We start from the raw sequence: 21483 nt of genomic DNA, 5'->3' as shown, positions 1-21483 counted from the left end.
TGTGAAAGCAAATCATTTGTCTATAAGTTTGAAAAGTCATTATTTTAAAATTTTATATGTTAAACTTGATATTTCAATTTTTGCAAAGGTACCCAAAAACGACAATTTTGATTTAACTTGCCGCCTTTAATTAACCGTGCTAATCCGATTTCATGCAAACTTCTAAATAACAAAGAGCTCGATCGAACGCACGAAGTGTGTGTGCGGTGTGCCGAATCATTGCATTGATTAGAATTTACGACTTGCGAGCAAATCTTATTGTAAGCTACTCACTGATTCTAAAATAGTTACAGTCAGAGTAATATTGTTACACGAATTTGAAAAAAACAAAACTGCGTTTGTTGTCTTACATTTTTATCCTAAACTAATGCATTCCGAAACTCATGGCTAGCTTCTAGTTTTATGGAACCAAATTTCTCATAAGTAACACCTTAGCCTGCTTGAATAGCTGTTTACATCTTCGTTTGTGTATTTTAGGTCTACAATTGAGTTTGTAGTATGAATATTTTTAGTAGAGAGAAGACAATTGAACAAGTTGTTGAAATAATCTGAAATTTCTAAGTTCAAATTAGGTGCTTTTGAAATTGTGGATTTGTGTCAAGTCGCATCACAAATATCATGCAGGCCACATCATAAGTCATTTCGCTTACGGGTGTTTATAAACATGACTCATAAATTACATCCACAAAAAATACAGCATTTACATCAACAAAGCTAAGTTCGAAGCTCACTTTTTATTGAAGATTGTGTCAATCAATTTGAAAATACATTTTTAGTCAGCCAGCGTCGAAATAATGCAACAGCGAATTGAGGAACATGCGTAAACAAAGGAAATGTGAAATAACCCACAGTCAGCAAATCTACATAAATTTAACGTTTACAAATGTTGAATTGATCAATGTAAAAGGACTGGATTGCTGACTGGGTCCTTATTGTTTGAAGCACTAAAAATACGCGTAAAAGCGACAACGTCAGCAAGGCAGTGATTATGTTTCTGGCCAAAAAAAAATAACGTTTGACTTCAAAGATAAAAATGATTATAACGAAGCTTCAAAGTTTGTCGTAAAACATTTTACTGAGATACAATAAACATAATCATTTTGTGCCAGATTGTGAGAAGACTTCCTAGATTCTTTCCAACCATTTGCATGATTGCAAATTATTTTCTATAACTTTACATTGCTAAAAAATGGCTTCTTTGTTGAAACAACGTGGCTACAATTCTATAAAAAATTCTTAGGCCTACTACATTGAAGTAATGAAATGTTTTTTTGTGATTTTGCTGATGACGTTTTACAATATCCGAGAAGTAAAAAATAATAATGATGAATTATTTTACAAAACCGTGGTTTGCAAGTGCTTCACAAAAAATTGTTGGGGGAAAATTTACTATTAGACGTAAAATGTTTGTAAAAGAAAATTGTCGGTTTACGTATTTATAATGTTTATTGCGCTGTTATCGAATTATAAACTGCCTGTAGGCTATTGTCTACCTTTGTGGTTGCCGGCCAGCTTAGAGCAGCATGCAAACTAAGCGTTTATGGTATTTGCATCGTGTTATGATTCTCGAAAATTTCCCACAAGGTCTTTATTTTTATCGTGATATTTTGTGCCTCTTCTGTCCTAAACTTGAAGTTATTGTGCAGCACTATCCACATCGGTTTTTAGACTCAGTCTTCATTGAAAATCTTTTGTGTGGTGCATCATTTCAAGTAGTGTCTTCCCCTAAACTGTTACACAAATCGCCCAGAACCAGGTTGATTATTATGTATCTTACAGCAGTTGAGAGCCCGTTATTGTATGTGTGGAATTATTACTGTAGATGTCTGACTAAATTCATGCCAAAGTCGAGCAAATTCTGCTTTCGGGATCCTTGCCGTTATTTACTGTATTTTTTGTTGATAAGTTTAGGCAGCATTTTTCCAAGATAAATGAAGACATCGGTATTGTTCGTCACTTAGATTTAGTTTTCTCAGCATTATTTATTCATTCTTTGATCCACTAGTTTGTCCCACTTTTGGTATAATCGGATCGTTTATAAATGGCGGGTCTTCACAATAGCCGGCCTCTTATACATTGGCGCAACGTATTCAGATGTTGAATCAATGATGAAGAAAGCTGATTTGTTGTTTGTCTTATGTGACGCCTAAATTTATGCCTCGTCTACAGTACAAAATATTTTGTAATGTACATTGTGTACATTGTACATTTTGTTTGTAGGCCTACATTACAAAATATTTTGTAATGTAGATGAGGCATTATCATCTTTATTTTGCGCTCTTTGGAACAAAACACAGTGCACTGTGAAACAAAAATACAGGACATAACAACAAGTAGGCGACATAAAGCAGTGAAGGGACGCCATCGAGTTAGCTGCTACGTGTAAATGGAGCCTATCTCATAATTTTGAGTGTATCTCACAATTACTGTTTGCAAAAACGCTATTTCTCCGGCTTCTCCCAAAAGCATTTGCAGTGATACATTTCCTCAATTGCAAGTTTTGTCAATAAGAGCATTTCCATTGAACGTTTATTTCGAAACCAGGTTTTCGTGTCTTTATCCAAGAGAAGATTTCTTATTGTAACGTTTTTTATTCGTCAATGAATATTATCTGCTTGAAACAACTGTTTTGACTAGTTTGTGGCCTCCATAGCCTACTATTTTGATCGTGGATTGCTATTCTTCTTTGTAGTGCTGATAACGCAAAAAAGCTTGCTATTATTGTTTCTAATTAACAGCTTTGCGATCACTGGCTTTTCTTTGTAGCATAAGAAATAACGCGCTTTGTATTATTGAGGTCAAACCAAACAAAGGAAAGCAAGAGGATGTTTCTCTCTGCTCGCGCATATCGATGCACGAAGCAATTATGAGCTTATGGCTTGTTATCGCAATGTAATCCATTTCACGCTTTGCTGGAAGTTAGCTAGAAATAGCAAAAATTCACCAAAATCTTGAATTTACAAGAAAACTACACAACTTTTAGCATCAAATTTAATATCATCAGATCCGCCTGGCAATTTTAGGAAAAGTCAAGAAAAACCAAGTGCATGGCGTTACTGTGCTTCAAATAATTAAAGGAAATATGAGGGGGGGGCCAAATCTGGCCTCCCTTTGAGGAGCAAAGTGTTAATGCAAATGTTAATAACTTCTTACCTCAATCAATCATTTTATTTTTCGTCATTAACGCGTCTGGGACGAAAAAGATATATACTAACTACAAAAATCGATATAAACCTACCAGCACGTTAATGAACGGGAAAAGATGGCAAAACAATGTCAAAAATCTCATTGACTTGGTACTGTAGAAATAATTTTTTGTTTCTTTCTATATGTGTGTTATTTGTTCCTATTTTCAAAGATGAAATTAAAGATTTTTAATTGTTTCTTTATGTACTTATTTTTCTTGAAATTTAATAGGTCCTGCGGCCCATTTATTTATTTCAAGTGACAATGTGGCCCACTATAATAAAAGGTTGGACATCCCTGGACTAGGCTAATTGTTCGCTTGCTTCTTAGGACTTCAGATTGTAGGTTTGAGAAATGCGGAAGGTTTTACTGTAGTTATAACTTGCTGATGCAAAGCAGTTTGGTTGCAAATGTAAATTTCTTTTTTGTCAATGGATTGCTTTTGCTTAACACAGTTTTTTACAGATTGATAACGTTATATACGTATAACTTTTATAAAGTGCTTTTGCATGGCCTAGAAAAAGAGGGCCTTCTTGACTCTGGTCCAAATGTTAGCCTAGTTATTTACTGCTCCAAAGCATTATTTTGCATACATGCTCACAGTGTTTTTTGGTTGTTTAGTTTTAGAATTTCCGTAATTAATGAAAGATATGGCCACATTTGAATCACAATTAAATGATTGCATATGAGTGGTGTTTAATTTTTTACTCGACTAGTGTGTGGTCAGAAAATTGTGAATGCATGAACTTGATTTCTAAATTATATGCTCAGCCATAAAAAGATGCACTATAATCTAATTAAAAAAATTAAAGAACCTAAAATGTACATACTGAACTCCTGTCCAACAACGTTTCAAAAACTATACTTTCTTGATCTTCAGTGCAATTAAAATAGGCTGTGGCTATATTTACACTATATAGTGTAATAATAGCCTCAATAATGTTGCCAGATAATGAATTCTGCCCTAATTTAAGAAAAGTTTAAAGCTGTTAAAAACAAAAACTTGTATATATTTTGGAAATTTTTTTAGTCCTGGGCAAAGATCAAAACCCTAATCTTATTCTTAACTCTAACCCTTACTTTAACCTTTCCTAACTTTAATCCTCACTCTGGCAACACCTGATTATAACCATGGCATTAAGTGTGGACTGTGGAAAAATAGCCACTTCCATTAAAACAATATCTACATTTTAGGCTTTTTATTTTTTGATTAGATTAACCAAATGTTTCAACCATTTTGTTTGAACGTAATATAACGTTTCAAGATAATTGTGCTTTCTTGCATTTAACGTAATTTTACATTTTGATTTCTACAGATTTTCCTGCATATCATATATATTTAGGCCTATAAGCTATCAATGTAATTGCTATAAGACTTTTGTGAATTGAGTCAAATCCTTTTCATTTATGTGATTGTCTGGTTGATTTCCATGTCTTGGTGTTCTTTCACTTCTATATTTTGCTTTTCATTAAAACCTGCAAATAAAAGGTACGAATCTTAGAAATTTGTATGTCTAATTTGCATTGTATTTTTGAATAGTAGCACACCTTAAAAATCAAAAAGAATTTATGTGTATGTATATGTGTATTGTGTAAGAACAGTCATTTGAAGCACAGATTCTTAACTTGTGGCTATTAAAATAGTTTTGAAAGATATGTAAATATACTGCAGTTTTGGTAACTTGCTTTTCCTTAACTGTATAAATAGGTGTGATTTCTTTATTTAGGGCAGGGGTGACAAACCTGTTTGCGGTCGCGGGCCACTTTGTCAATTACACATGAGTTATCGGCCACACAACTTTTTTATCGTAACCTACTATGAAATCTTGTAGAAGCAACTCAACATATTATTCATGAAAAGTAATAAAACCCACACAGTTGAAATTACCTTACGCAGAATCGAAACATACAACAGTAAAAAACAAGTCAAATCTTTCCTATTTTCTAACTTTAAACCCTGAAAGTTAGTGTTTAGGGCAAGAAAATAGCAAAGGAAAGGTGTAGCCTACCACTACCAGAGAATGCATAAAACAGCTTTGAAATGTCTTTAATGCATGAGCGATTGTCAAATTGTTTTGCGGGCGCACAAAATTCTTTGACGGGCCGCAGGTTCGTAACCTCTGATTTAGGGTAATGTAAAAAGATGATTGATGAATATGTAATGCTTTGAAATTCAAATTCAAATTGATGAGACTTGCAATTGCTTTGGAGTACTGGTAGCATGAGTTTACCAACCATTAAAAGTGCTGTGCCACCTGAATTTATTCAAAATTTTTGAAAACAAAGGCTTTATTATAAACTTTAAAATTAAACTCTTGGAAATAAGTATATGTAACAGGGTTCGATCTTAACGCTACTCCGCTAGCCAATGGCTAGTGAAAATTTGCGCGGACTAGTAGAAATGTTGCAGTACTAGTCCGATTGGCTAGTGAAAATATTCGCCGGTGAAAAGTTTTGGTTTACAAAATGGCGATTGGCGACGTCACTCTGAAGTACTGCAAACGAAGAAGGCTGCAAAGTCGGTCAACTGAGCACGTGACTATTTTTTTCTCGCAACTTTGCTAGACACGACACGTGGTAGTAGTGAGCACGCCAGCACGGAGAAGCCAGTATCCCAGCAAGCAGCAGTTAGCGAAACAAATTAACGTTTTTTTGTTAATATATTGTAATCAAATGCTGATTCAACGTTAGGCTACTACAAAGTGTCTAACGCTTAGTGTTAGCTGTGTAGTTGTCTAATGCGTGTGCCTCCGTGACCTAAAGAGTTATGTTGATTGTTGACCCAACAAGCCAGACAGATCTGATGGTAGAGGCCTAACCAAACGCAATCCATCCAATAGCCTAGTCCACTTCTTTTGACTTGAACGAATATTATGTATTGTACCACCCTGGCGAGTGACATGTCATCTCGTACTACAGATAAACACAATGTAATATTACAACATAAATAAATATTAAGCACACACTGCATGCCACATTTATTTTTTATGTTTTTAAATTGCATTGTTTGCGTCTGTAGTACGAGAAGGTGTTTTTGTGCGTATTGTTGCTCTCTAGTGCGACGTGCGTACTGAAATCTGAAAGTCTTTACTTTATAGTTAGTTTCAGTTAAGCCAAAACACTTATCTTAATACATCATCAGACAAGTGAAAAGTCAGTAAACTGGTCGGACTAGTGAAAAATCGTGCGGGCTAGTGAAAACGGGGAGCAACTAGTCCGGTGGGCTAGTGAAAACAAAAGTTAAGATCGACCCCTGTGTAATATGTATGATCTATAAAAGTGTTGTGTTGACCGATGCTCTCATGATTCACCCATGTCAGGTGGTTAAAAGGGGTTTGTTTACCAAAAAGATATTTTAAATTACCAAACTCCTTAATGGGAGAACAGGCAATCAGGCAGATAAATCCACTAAACTCAGCAGCATACCACCAGTTTGGACTGACTTGTTCAAATCCTTCAGCTTGTTGAGTGTGTGTAATTATATGTGTTTTTAGTTCAAGTTCATGCACAGACTTCTTTGCTACACACTTTCATGTGAAGCTCATTGTCTTTGCATGATTAAAAACTTCTGTGAACTTTCCATAGATAATGTATATTTTTGGGTTTTTTTTTTCGCTGAGACTTTTGGGTCACTTGTCCGAAATGACTTGAAATAATTCGGTCATTTTGTATTTATTTTGGTCATTTTTAGTCATTTTTGGTCATATACAGTCAATTAACTATATATTTTTTCGGACATTTTGACCAAACTGACTATATTTTTTTCGGACATTTTGCTAAAAAATCGGTCAATGACCGATAAATCACCGAAAAAAAAACAACCCTGTAGCGCATATGTGCTATGCAGCCTACCCATGACTTTTGTACTTTTCAGAATGGATTTCATCCATTCAAACATCAAGAACCAATATGTAAAATTGCTGTCTTCTGAAACCAATACAAAGCACTGTTGCAGGAAGTTGACCAGTAGTGTGTCAATGGACGCATGCAATTCTCGCTACTTTGCCATCAATAGTTCCCCGTATGGCCTTGGAAAACGGGTTATTGTTGCAAGGCCAGGACTAGTTGTTGTGAGAAATGGTAATTGAGTGCATTTGTCTATTTTCGTGTTCTAATCACATACAATGCATCAAATATATAACAACAAACTTGTCTTTTGAGAAGACTGGTGATTTCGATGCATGACAGTATCTGTACCTTGAAGCTTATACAGTTTAAAGTTTATATATACTTTAAAGATAGGTTTTTCATTGAATTAGGTTTGTATTTCAGATGGGTTTTTTTAATTAAAGCATTCAAAATAGGCATGTCCGGTGTCCTGGTGCATGTTAAATGTTTTTTTTTCCAATGTGAAGTGTTAAGTCTTACCATGTTATACGTAAAACCGTTTATGTGATTTGCTTAATGCAAATTTGCATATACAGTTTATACACTTACAGTCTTACAGTATATTACCATATTATGGTGTTCACTGTTATAGTCTTCAGCACTCGGAAACTTTTTACGCAGTCTTGATGATTACAGTTTAATTCAAAATCAGCATAACACAATACTAAGTGAAATTAATCGTATTTCTAAATCTTAATGATTGGATGTAATGTTTTTGTTGTGTACATAGTTGCATATCAGCTTATATAACAAGCATCATGTTAAGTGTTGTTCTTGAACGAAATATAGTTTTTGATTTTAGTGAGCTTAACTAAACTTAGTTCTAAAGATGATAAGCCATTATAAGACCTTATTCAACATATTTATACGCACAAATGTCTATAGTGTTTACGGTAAACTCAAAGTAAATTGAAATTGTTTCCAGAAGCAGTATAACGCTCTTTTACGGGCAGTTTAGTACCTTTCTGCTAGATTGTGTGACAATTTTTTCATTTCCGATTTAGATGGAATTCTGTTTCCAGATGCACTGCATGTTGTAAGACAGTCCTTATTGCAAGTGTTGCTTGAATACTCAATGTAAGTTGTACTGTTGTTGCACTTGCATGGTCATGTCAAGTTACCTCATAATCCGGCCCAGTAAGGGCATTAGAGTTTTAATGCAATGCCTTTGGATGTAGTCAAGGCTTTATGAACGCATCGTGCTGTTAAGTGCTGTCATCATACATACACTAAACGATAATGTTATTATTATTGTTGCTGTATTACTGTACATTAGGGCGGTCCTTATTTGGGGCTAAAAAATTTTTTTTATAATTTTTCAAGTCTCACCCCCCCAAAAGGTTCCATTTACCACAAAAAACCCTGTGTGAAAAAATTTTTGAAAAATATTAACGTTTAGAGGTTCCTCGAGGCCTCTGAAAATTTCACGTTTTTATGCATGTATGTCATACCTCTGTAAGCTTGGTTTTGCCATGCGGATTTGAAATGCACAAGTGTTATGGCTTGTTTTCATCAGCATGGCATAAATAATAACCCAGTTTGGTATACCTAAGACAAAAGTTCTTTTTTGTGATCTTGATGATAAATATATATTATTAATAAAAAAAAATGATAATGTTCACATGTTTGAAAGTGATGAAGCAAATTTAATTGCTTCGAAATATTGCGCAACAAACAGTGTAAAGCAATAGCTATAAGTGAGCCTTTAGTTGCAATAAAAATAACAATACACGCTGAATAGATATATACTGGATGTGTAACTTAGAAAAATTGGGATTCATGCGATATTGCGGTCCTGTTAAAACAAACTTGCTCAATGCAAATTAATAGTCATTGGTTAATGGTTATAATGGTCAACGCCTCAAAAATGGTAAAATGTCACATCAAAGCCTTTTTAAGTGGTTCAGAAATGCATTTTTGATGTTGTGAAACTACTTGAAGAAGGTACTGCAACTGTTTCTCATCTTTAGTGAGTCGCCCAGAAAAGTTTTGGATAAGTGCTATAGCTCTTTCTGCATGATCATTGGTCACAGCTAGAGATTTACATAGTTCTCGAGCAGTCTGATAAGCACTGTTTTCTTCCCACTCTGATGCAGGAAAATGGAGAAAAGAATCTGGAAGGCTTAATTTTTTGAACAACTTTGTGTTCGTACTGGCAAATGAAAATAGTGTCTTAGTTTTTAAGCTGTTTAGTGTCATGGTGACTCTTTTATTGGGTGCTTCCAAATTTTCTTCTCCAATTCTCATCACTTCCACTATTTCTTCTTTGATGTTTGCTGCAACATCATCATCAAACAGAGAAAGGGCAACAAGCTCTTCCGAAAGATACCACAGATCACCACCCATCTTTTCAGTTGTTGCTTCTGAGATACCTTACAACAGTTTTACAAGCTTCCAATTCTTTATATAAGGACAAATCATTGTTGGGAGCTTTTATAGCCAAAGGAGCTGTTATCCACGCCTTGATATAGATACGTGCCTTGATAATACGATACAAGCCTTAAAGCAGCCGGCGGCCATCGCCGCTAAGTAGTGCTTGAATGGCCGCCGGTGCTACCTCCTCCGTCGGCCAAGTTTGGCCCCCGGTTTCTTCTAGCCAATTATTTAATTTCGCAATAGAATGATCGTGGATTAAATGTCGAAAATATGTAGTATCAAAGAGTGACGCAGAATCAGGTCAGCGCATCATAGTCACTGCTGTTGTACCGTATTGAATATATCCAGCTGCGATCACCAGCGTTGTAAGTTTTGTTTGCAATTCCCGATGTTTATTTTAACGAAGTGTTAATCCGAAGTGCTAATTTACATCGGCTGGCAATATTGTTGTTTTTATATCGATTCAGTGTTGTCGGATATTGAATCGTTGTTAAAAAGGAGAACTGGGTTAGTTGACATCCAAGGGTAAAACACGTGTCTTCATGTTCATAGTTGAGAACGCTGTGGGTTAGTGACTTCACACCCTCAATGGTGACATTATAACGGGATAAATGGTCAGGTTTTATGAAAGGCGGTATGCAGTTGAAACAGTTTACTGAGTTGCGAGCAGTTAAAACAATTTAGAGTCGTTAGATGGTCCGCAATACCAGATTACAATCCCGATAAAGCATTTAATGCGTGGTACAACGATTCTATTGCAGGACGTCGCCCAGACTTCAACAACGCTAAGTGATCATTTTAACATTGTTGCAAGTTTAATGCTATTTACTTGTGCTATCGTTATTGTATTTTGGCCTCCAAGCACGCAGAGTTGGCCGCCGAGAAGGAGCTCTCGGTAGGCCACGATGGCTGCCGGAAAAAAACACGAGTTTTAAGGCCTGCGTGTAAAAAACACACATGGGTCATGGAGACCGTTTGCTCACGGCCCGTCAAGTGAAACTGACTTCGAAATAACCACACCACAGATCACTTTCATCATCCACCGTGCATGATGGCTTGCACCAGGTGCTTTAAAATTAGCTTGCCTCAGTGTAGTATCTCCAAGAAAAAGCAATAAGATTTCCATTAGTTCACGATAATCATCTCGAGGTTGCTTTTCCTTGGCCAATACTACATGAATGAACTGAATAAGGTCATCCTTAATATCTTTAACACCCGCTGCAGCTTCTTTATCAGTGGAAGAATCTTCATAATTCTCTTGAGCTATGTACTCCTACTGCTCGTTGAATATGACCGATTTCGATGGTACTTCCTGCGGACATCACATGCTGTGACGGCGGACATGTCCGCCATGCATTTCGAGGCCTGCTAATTGTGTCTTCTAATAATACAACTGTGTTTTGTGAGAATTGTACAATACACAATTACACATTTATATCGTAGAGTGGAACAATTATGTCTTTTGAGAATTAAGCAATACAAATTTGTGTCTTAGAGTGGAACAATTGTGTCTTGTGATTGCTGTTAAAATACTGTGATTAAGAGTGCTTTCAGGTGTTTTCATGTCTGCACAAAGTTGTTTAGAGGGGTTTCAAAAAGTTTATTTCATACCGCATCACACCCCCTATGCATAGTGTATGGGGAAATTTCTAGGGCCTTGAGGAACCTCTAAACATTAATATTTTTCAAAAATATTTCACACAGGGTGTTTTTATCCAAAATGGAACCTTTTGGGAGGGTGAGACCTAAAAATTTCAAAAGTCAAAAAATAAGGACCACCCTACTGTACATATTCAATGATTGAATTCATACATATATACATAGCGTCTTTTACACTGAGATATGTTTTCGATTGTCTTGTTTAATAAGCTATTGATATTTTGCCGATAGAACACAAATAGTGTTGCTACATAATTTACACCAGGGTGTTACACCGTGTTAGGTTATCATAAGTGCATCTGTCAGAATATGCAATGAACCCATCCTCTGAGAAACTTTTTTTGGAAGATTGGTCAAATACACAATCAAAGGTTATAACCTATTCTTGGCTATCTGCCATTCTGCCTCTTTTGCCATGATGTGATATTAATGGCTTCGTCTTTTTTGTTACAATGCACGCGTTGTATTAGATTTAGTTGTTTTAGCTTGTAATTTATTCTGTGTAGTATTCGTTGTTGTACTCAAACTTAATTTGTTCTTTTCAGCATCTGACGTCACTATTCGTACAGTGGAATGTCCGAGGCAAAACGCTGTCGCTTTCTATCCAACATGCCCTGTTTTGACCAACACCCACAAACGAAAAATTAAGTTTTCTTCCAATTCAGTATGCCACCATTCTCCATTGGTTAGGTGAAGAACTTTGCTGCTTTCGAAATTTCAATCAATTTACATGAAATTATATTGTATCTATCTACACTCTACAGTTTTTAGTCTTTTACTCTTCCTGTTTTGTTTCCAAGTTGGGTGTCGTGTATTGGTGCCAAGCCTTTGCGGCAGCTTGATATATTGAGGATATCACAACCAGCTTCGCGTTTAGATTATTTTGTGCTACTGCAGTAGGTTTGTTCTTAGTCTGAAGTGTTTTTTTTCGAAAAAAGCGGATAGGCCCGCAGAAATAAAATGAGCATTGTTTATAATTTTAAGATATTCACATTAATCTCTTAACTTGCAAACTTTTTATTCATGCGGTAGTTTTTTCACCAAACGGTCTGGCGTTTTTATTGCATATCTGGTTCAACAGTCACTGCATGGTTTGTACTTGCTGTTTTGAAATACAGCTTTGGGAGCTGTTCTCTTTTTTTACCTAATACAAGAAAGGCAGTGCAGCACAAATGGATCAGGCACAGTAGTAGGGGTTGCGTTGGGCATTTTAACACTTGAAGCACGTTGTCGTTTAGCCAGTTTTTAAATATATTTCCACATTGGTAAACTGTGTTGAAACCACCGGGTAGTGCAGCCCATGGACACAGTGCCGGATTAACCATTAGGCAAAGTAGGCACGTGCCTACAGGCCAGTCAAAAATCCAGGCCACTTTAAAATCAGTAAAAATTTAGCCATGTTTTCAAAATAATTATTTTCTAAACTAATAACTATTTATCTTAATAGCTCTGTTTTTCCAGATGAATCAAAGGTTGCAAAAATCGTTAAAAAAAGACGAATTGAAACATGTTGCCACTTTCTTTTTGATGTTTTTGAAAATTCGCATTTCTGTTGGGTGACGCAACGAAACAAACGTGGCGTTGTGTTGTGTTAAGAAATTAGAAATAACTTTTAGTCAGATTCAGAATGGCAGCACACGAAATGAAGCAGGTGCATTGGCCAAACACATGAACACCCTTGAAGTTGCCCTAATGTGCATACTTTGGAACAATATTTTGCAGCGCTTCAATACTAGTAGCAAGTTGCTTCAAAGTTCCACTATCAAACTGACACCAGCCATTGGTCTGCTGAAGCTTGGATAAATTCTTGGATGAGCGCAGAGAGAATTTTGACTGTTATGAGCAGCAGGCACATGGTCGCTGTGGCAGCAGCATAATTATATAAATCTGAAAGTCGGCGAGCACCAAAGCTGCAGAAGCATGTCAGTGATGGAGCTGCTACAGATGATGTGGAAGGAATATCGGGCCAGCAAAAATTTAAAATCAACACGTTTTATGTGATCATCGACCAACTGAAGAGTGCACTACAGAAACGTATCGATGCATATTCCATGGTGCTGCAGAGGTTTGCGGTTTTGACTGAGCATAACTCCATGTCTGTTAGACATCGATGTTGCTGTTGCAGGTCTGGTTGGTGTGTATTCAAAGGACCTGTCTTCCGACTTCCCATCAAAATTTCGTCAGTTTATGTGCTAGTATAAAGACTATGAAGAGCAAAGACGCGATGAAACAGCAGCAACAGGAAGTGCCCAAAAGATGTTTAAAATGCAGCACACTACTGGTGTTTATAAGGCATTTCCGAACACTGAAGTAGCACTTAGAATGTACTTGTCTCTAATGGCTACGAATTGCTCGGGGGAACGCTCGTTTTCACAACTGAAACGAATTAAAGACGTTAAATGATCAACAATGTGTCAACAACGTTTTGGTACACTGGCACTTTTGTGTATTGAAAGCGATTTACTCCTAAGATTGACCTCCAAAAACTAGTTAACGCATTTTCAATCGCAAAAACGCGTAAAGCTGTTATTTAGTTAGGCATATGACCAAGTTTTTGCATGGTACCCTGTGTTATAGTTGCAACAACGATCTTTGTGACAATGATTTGGTAACACTGATAATTCTAATTTTTTAGTTGGCAACCCTGATTTTCGGGCCACTTGTAAAATGTGTCTACAGGCCAGCAGACCCTTAATCCGGCACTGCATGGACAGACTGAAACGAAATGATCAGTAATTGCAGTACGGTAGTATATTTTTAATTTACATAAATGGTCGAGCGTTTTCAGCCTTTTTCTAACCTTCATCATTGTAAGCGCAGGTAAAGTCGATAGCTACCTATCGACGATATTTATTTTGTAAATATATAAAATACGATAAATGCTATGCTCAGCTCGATTGTTTTGTTGTGCATAACTTTTCTTTTACTCCAAATGTTTATGATGGACTAATAGAAATTAACATTCATTGATTAGTATTTTAAAGCCCACTTCCAGTATGTACTGTGACTGTATTAACAAGACATCACGTTCTCATAGTGAAAACTAACTAAAGCGAGACTTTAAACTCTTGATTTGCAGGCAGATCATGAAGATTAGAGGCATCGCCACTGTGACACTTGCAGCTGATCACATCCATGTTAAAGTAAGGAAAAGGCTGTTAATATTTTATGACCTGGTCGTGTAATGTTGTATTTGACTTCTACGCAGGCAGTGATGCGACACAATTAAAACAAAATTGCTATCGATTGTATTCACTTGCGCATGAAGTAGCATTTCAATTGCAGTTATTGTGCAATTCGTTCAAACTTATTTTGTTTCTTCATAGAATTTACGATTGTTCAGAGGTTTGTAAAAGTTTTGTTAGGTAAAATTTAAAAAAAAATATGTCTTTTTTGCATCGTCTAGCGACGCTAAAACGATGCAAAATAGGAAACTGCTGCCGTCTGTGCAGTGTTATCCTCACTCAACATAGATGAAACGATTAAAGTCTCCTCCGTATTTTTGGTTTCTCATATGCTATCCATAGCCAAAGCGAATCTGTGGTCATCCGACCTTTGCAATCGACAACAACAATACGTTGACCTTTGCAGAAGCGCACTATTAAATAACGTTAAGGTCGCGCTGTTGTTTTGCAAGCACTGATGTAACTGAAGTTCGATAGCATATTTTGACCATGATCCATTTGCCCTAAGCTGGAATTCCCTTTGTGATCGTTGATCATCATGCGATCGATGAAGCTGTCCCGCTGCAGCCTTATCGTACTCAACAGAGCTTTTGCGTAGGCTTAGTACCAATCCATGTTTTACTAAATCTTTAAAGAAGCGCGGGGCTCAAGGACAAATGTTTTGGCTGCATAGAAAGATACTGTAGATGCAAAGACTTATTTTTTTTTAAAGAGTTTTTGTAACGATTGAATGGTGTTGCGAGCCAATAAAAAGCATTCATTATGTAGTCTGTTTCAAACAATTTGGCACTTGCAACGTTTGTTTTTATTTGAAACTCGATAGTCACGTAATGTCATTGAACGCATTAAGAGCTTGATAAACTTTGTTATTGATTGGATTTGTGGATATATATAGTCTACTATTTGTACGTTGTCAACCGACAGAACATGATTTATTTTTTGCTGAGTGTCTACCAAGCAAGTAAAATCCTTCTTTTTTGACGTTGATCAATGATTGAAACATTGTAGAAAGATGGATTTTGCTAGTTGTTGGGTAACTAAGTATGCATTGTCGTCACAAAAAGTTCATGTAGATTGTAGAACTTGCAAGCAACCCACGGGCGCTAATAAATCACGCTTTGCAAGCTTGTAAAAACCATGCTGACAGATCCAAACAGCAAAGCAGCCCTTTTATTAAATTATTACAATTTTTATAATTTTACAACGTCATTATTTTACAATTTTTATAATTTTACAATGATGTTAGGTTAATGTAAAAAGGTCGGACTTGTTGGCTGGGGATTGTGTGATCGAAAAACCCGTTTCTGATGCGATTATTTTTTTTTAACAACAGAAGAACTGATAATTTGTTGTTCCATCACCAGAAAGATGACAGCGATGATCAGATCACCTGGCACGCACTTAAGCCCATTATCATTGCAACACTGATCGACTTTTTCACGTCCGATCTTCCCGCTTACACCGACAGCTGTTCCAAAAGACCTCACCATCACAATGCACACGGTAAGTAGCGCATTTTTAAACCGAAAGAGTTCAAGTTATAGCTTATGCCTATGCTAATAAAAGCAGTTTCTTTGCTAGCATAAATTTTAAGTTTTTTTTTCATCAGTCCACTATAAAAAGCCCTGCATATGTGACATAGACAGCCATATTCTTCTTGCTGTCTATGGTCTTAACAAGACTGGTACAAACCGTTGCTGGTACCATTTTTGAAGCCTTCCGTATGGCCCGACCTGCAATTAAACATAGGCTTACGATCAGTAAAACCAAACATCGCTCGGCCACTGAGTTGGCAATAAATATTAAGAAGTTTAAAACCTTCCTTCGTTTCTTGCTCGAAACGCATATCAATCTCAGGATGCATAAAATGATGTATCATTCAAAACACGTTCTCACCTTGTGCTATATTTTTCAAAGACATTTTTTGTGTAAATTTGCTTAAAACAAATTACGCATTTCGAAACCAAACGTGATTTCGTTCCGACACAAAATTTCTTGATGTTACTTTTTGTTCGCTTCTCAGTTCAAGAGTTTTAGTTTTTGAATCAAATTTTATAGCGATAAATTATCTTAATTTCGCCTCAGCGAATTGGTGCCAAACACACCTGGCAAGAGTTACATTCTTTTGCACAAAAGAGACAGAATCGTCAAGCGCAATAACTAAGTAATGGCACGTTCAGTGTTTGTTTGTAAAAAACTATTGTTTTTATGTCAAACGCATTACTTCCATATGCAACTTTTAATCCATTTTGACAGTTATCAAACTTAAGAGACGTCTGAAAGACAAATCAATAATGTATGTGCAATCACATGCATTATTAATGCATGATCAAAAAATGTTATTTTCAAACCTTTGGTTTCAAATGGATTTGACACGTCAAACGAAATAATTGCTTTTTCTTGTTACTTTAGTCCTAGAAAGCGTAAACGATTATGAGTTTTCTAGACCCCACTTGCTGCTTGAATGATAAATGTTGCTATCATGGCCTTGCGCAGCAAAGTACTTACAACCTTCGTGTCAATGTTGCGAGATATCTTATCCAAATTTGCTCCTCAGCTAACAGAATATGTCTTGAGGAGGGTCTGCTACTATTCGGTGAGTCCGATTCGGTGAGTTCCTAACCTCTAACCCCTAACCCTAAAACGGCAATGATAATTAGGCTACGCTACGGTACCCGATAATTTAAAAAAAAAATTGAAAAAATCACCGAATAGGGATCGGACTCACCGAAACGGGACATTCCGTCCTGAGGATGCATTTTGTTATCTGGATCGTTTCATGCAAACCTATTATAAAATGGTTTCTGTTACCGATTGCAACTTGATGCTAAAAAAAAACTTTTCTTTTCAGTTTGATGTTTGTAACGTATGAGTTTCTTTAATTGACGTTGATTCGATGTAATTTACTCCCACAGGAGAATGCGTTGAAAGCTCATCAGTGAGTGAAACTGACATCGTGATCGAAGACCTCATCAACACCAAACTGCGACCTTTTGTTCAAGACGAAGGGGGAGATGTTGTTTTTAAGGTTATAAATAGACTTCAGTTTGAACCTGCTACACTCAACATTACAAAAGCTTTCCAGCATGGAAAACCCACTTTTTTACATTGATGCAACGTCTGCAATTTGAATTGCATTGGATAGGGACGTGCTTTCCCAATATGTCTTTTCTCTTGAAACCACAAACTACCACAAATCATTACTCGTTCAATTTTAAAGGGACTTTCCACAAGCCACTGTCGTTGATTAAACAAAGCGAAGCGATTTTCTATTTTGTGACCTTTTGAAATTGTTTAACTGTCTCGTGACTTGTAAGTTTTTCTTGCAGAAGTTCAATTCGAATGGCGGAACCGTTTACGTTGAGTTGTTCGGCACCTGCCTGTCCAGTCCGAAAGCTTCCACTGCGATCATGCGCGTTGTGTTTACGTTGCTTAAATTTTACGTTCCAGCCGTGCTTCACGTAAAGCAGGTGAGTGGTAGATGCCTGTTAGTCGTAATTATAACGCTGATGTTGTTCTATATGTCAATATCCATCGCAAATATCAGTTCATTTTAGCGCTTCACAATACGGACAGTCTTACCAAACTGCTGAAACTGAAGATTTTTGTCGGAAACCGTAGCTAAACGTTCGCCATGGGCCACATATTATTCAAATTTGGCGTTTTCGACGCAACAAAACGTAACCTTGAAAACCCCGATTTCAACAATTAGCTTACAAGAGAGGACGTGTCCCCCTGCCTAATTCACCCCCTGTTTTGATTGTCGCCCAGTACACTATCTTTCAAAATGCATTCAATGCTAACCACAAACAATGTGCAATGTCATTGATATGAGGTCTTTACCACCTGACGGGGTGTCAAATCCAGGCGTTCCTACTCGAAGACAGTTAGGCTATTCTGCTCGCTTTTCTGACCCGAGTACTGGTATTGTAAAACTCTCGGCAGGTGAAGGTTTGCTGGTCGGGCAATTCTAGGCTTGGCAATTGCTTATATCGCGCTAGGCAGGCTGGAAGATACCGGTCAGCCACTCCTTTTGTCTTTCGTTGCGTGTTGCTGACGTCTGTGCGGCATTAATATTTCATAAACATCTTCCCACGTCTTTTTCAAATTAAAAGTACTTTTTTGTCGAATTTTTTTTTATTTGATTTGCCTGCAATATTATTTTCTCCACAACAAAAAGCTTCCTTTCTCTTGTGGTGCATGTGCATTTCAAGAAGTAGTAGCAATGCGGAAATGGTGTTTCTTAATCGTGTCGTTTTGATCTTAACTCACGGGAAAGCAGAAAAGCGGTTTCAACATACACTGCCAACGAACCACTTGCCAACCTTAGATAACGTTCCGGTCTGATGCGTCATTGCCCCTGGTGACGTATGTTGGTGTTTTTCGGGTCAGGTTTAAGCGGCTTGTACTCGACTTCTGTGATGGCATTGAAATTTAAGTAGGCAGTAGGCTATTGAAGTTTTTCCATTTCCAAAATTAAATATCGATTGTTTTGTCTGTGGTAGTGATCGGTTAAAGACACATCTACAAGCGTTGAAAACATATTGCAACTATGCGCCAGTACTCTTACTTACGTCGATAAACTCGGCGTTTTGATTGCCATGATTTGGTCACTAACGCATTACCTAATTGAAGCTTTGACATGATGATGTGGAAGCAAAAAAGATTGAACGCTTAGGTTGACATATAGTCCCAACTAGTAAATCGGTCAATTTGTCGATTTTTTATTAATTCAACGATAATAAACGTTGAATCAATATAAAAAACGAACGATTTCCTGGCTATGGTAGTTGGATGATGTTTTGTTTTTATTGTTACATCTTTTTTCTCAAGGTGGAAAGAATGACAATTGGCAAATCCAGAAGTTCATATTTCTGACAACGAGTTCCCATTGCGTCTGTCTGATGAGATCTGATGACGACTGAAGTACAACAGATCGCGAAGTCCCTTTAAGCGGGAGCTATGCAGAAACCGATTCCATGGCGAACACATCGCGGAACAGTGATGTACAAGGGCAGTTGTGATGTTTAAACCTCGCAACTACGCCATTCATTATTCGAGCCAAGACATGGCGTTGTGCAAGCCAAATACTTCGTTTCATTATATTGTGAAAATCTTATACTCAAGCTCCATAAAGTAGCCGTGACTTTTTTTCTTCCAGCTCGGTTTGCAAATATAAAACAGCGCCGAAGTCGTCGAGGATTATGAGACGATGCTACAGAAGAAAAAAATTATTCCCAGTAGTTTCACTCAGTTTTGGTAGGCGATCGTCCGAGAAAATTGATCAGCGTGATTGCAATTATTTTTTATTTATCTTCAATGCGATATTTATTTATATGCATATTTGTTCTCAATGTATTTCTTCGATACAGATTGGTAGAAGTTGTCTGGTTACAATTATTAACTAATTTGTAGCAAGCGCAATACAGTAGCCTAGTTTCTTAAAAATTTCGAAATTTTTATGTTTTAAACTATAAGCGGTGATAGCCTCCACGAAAGAAAAATAACTTTCGTCGTTCATCTTCCCGGGTTTATCTGAGCGCGATTGATCGCATAGTAGGCTTCAGCCTTAAACGAATCAGTTTTATGTCATGTTCATCTCAGTTGTAAGCTGGAAACTTTCTCATAAATCTCTTGTGCGTTTTAAGCCCTGGTTTAAAGTGTCACAGTGTTTTTTTAATATTGAATGTTACAGGTGCTCTTGTGACCTGTAAGTAGGCTAGTTAAATAAATATTGATTTTGTTCTGTCTACAGTATTTGCAATAAACATGTCCATTTATTGAAAGGTTCAGTTGAATTCTTGAAAATTATTTATTTACGAAGTATAGCCTACCTTGGGTAGAGAAGTTACTTTTTCCAACCATAAACAGACACAACTCGGCAACAATACAGCATTCAATATTATAAAAGCAAAATATGCGTCTAGCCCAGACATGGGAAAACTACGGCCGCGGGCCAAATCCGGTCCTTTGGGTTATTTAATCTGGCCCGCCTGGTATTGGCGAAAACGAATGCTTTAATTCAACTCATTACTATTTTTTGTGATGCATTTAAAATTCTGTAATTCAAACTCACAATTAGGCTAAAACAATTTCTTGAGACTCATAAGCTACTTCTCTATTATTGAATTATATTTAGTTACGTCAGCAGTATTCAGGGTGAACCTTTGCATATGCATTAGGCAGGGTGTTTTTAAATGTCAGTGTCACAAACCTTACAAACTCTGCTTGTGGTAGGCCTACGCCTACCACACCACTCAAATCCCGCATACCTCACAAAGCTTGAAACAGTTTCTGCACGTGATAGTCCATGAAATTTTCAAAGTGTGGTTATAGTAGTAGATAGGCACTTAGGCATAGATAAGCTTACCATTATTCGATAGTACCTTTAAACACTCATTGTCAGGTAGGCCTACTGTCGCCTTCATTCTGGCATTGTCAGAGTTGTCAGATCAAATTGAACCAGTTTTATGTACAAAATGTGATCATTAGGGCAAGTAGCTTAAAGTCAATTAATAGTCCAGTCGCTGAATGATTTAAAAAAATAATATGAAGCTGAAACTTTGTCAGGAGGTTCGATTGGTGATGTGGAGTCACCAAAAAAATGACCCATGATTCTTCTTTGGGAATAGTGAGTTTTAGCCATTTTTCTATAATGGCAGCAGCTCCCATAGGCCAAAAAATCAAAATCTTCTAAAATTGATCTTTTATACCTCATTAGAAAGATAATTTAATGCTGAATCGCTTTCACATAAGAACTACTATATATTCAAAAATACACACATTTGAAGTTATTATAAGACTTGTTTCTCAATGCAACAACCAGTGCACCAGCCTCATTTTTTAATCATAGATCGATTTCGCTATGGGTAGGCTATATTTGATGGTGGATTTTACGTGTTTTACACCCGCATTCCACCTAATTTCTGCGTGTCTGACAACTCTAATACACGTCACGTGTATTTGTTAGTGGATTCCATCCGCATTTTACTCAATTTCCGCGTATCTAACAACACTAGTAGGCTACACGTGTTTTCCACGTAGGCTATATTTGGTGGATTTTAGGTGTTTTTGCGCCCACATTCTACCTATTGTAATTTCCGCGTATCTGAAATCAACAATTTAATACATGTGTATTTGTTATCTACAAAACTTATGCGGATTGTGTGCCATTATTTTTATCTATTGC

General features: G+C 36.7%; 1 protein-coding gene across 1 annotated transcript; it reads left to right on the top strand.

Moving 5' to 3' along the window:
- Positions 1 to 4551: 4551 nt before the first annotated feature.
- On the top strand, positions 4552 to 20068 carry LOC145777543 (NFU1 iron-sulfur cluster scaffold homolog, mitochondrial-like). The gene is made up of 8 exons (XM_082588949.1): positions 4552 to 4675; positions 7061 to 7266; positions 11655 to 11799; positions 14189 to 14252; positions 15659 to 15797; positions 17210 to 17322; positions 17624 to 17764; positions 19128 to 20068. Exons 1-8 carry the CDS (start codon positions 4617 to 4619, stop codon positions 19170 to 19172), a joined length of 912 nt encoding a protein of 303 aa, XP_082445075.1. The 5' UTR covers positions 4552 to 4616; the 3' UTR covers positions 19173 to 20068.
- Positions 20069 to 21483: the final 1415 nt, after the last annotated feature.

This window comes from Aplidium turbinatum, chromosome 9, assembly GCF_918807975.1.
Source record: "Aplidium turbinatum chromosome 9, kaAplTurb1.1, whole genome shotgun sequence".
Lineage (NCBI taxonomy): Eukaryota > Metazoa > Chordata > Ascidiacea > Aplousobranchia > Polyclinidae > Aplidium > Aplidium turbinatum.
Note: the sequence above shows the minus strand (reverse complement) of the source record. Positions and strands in the feature narration are given on the sequence as shown.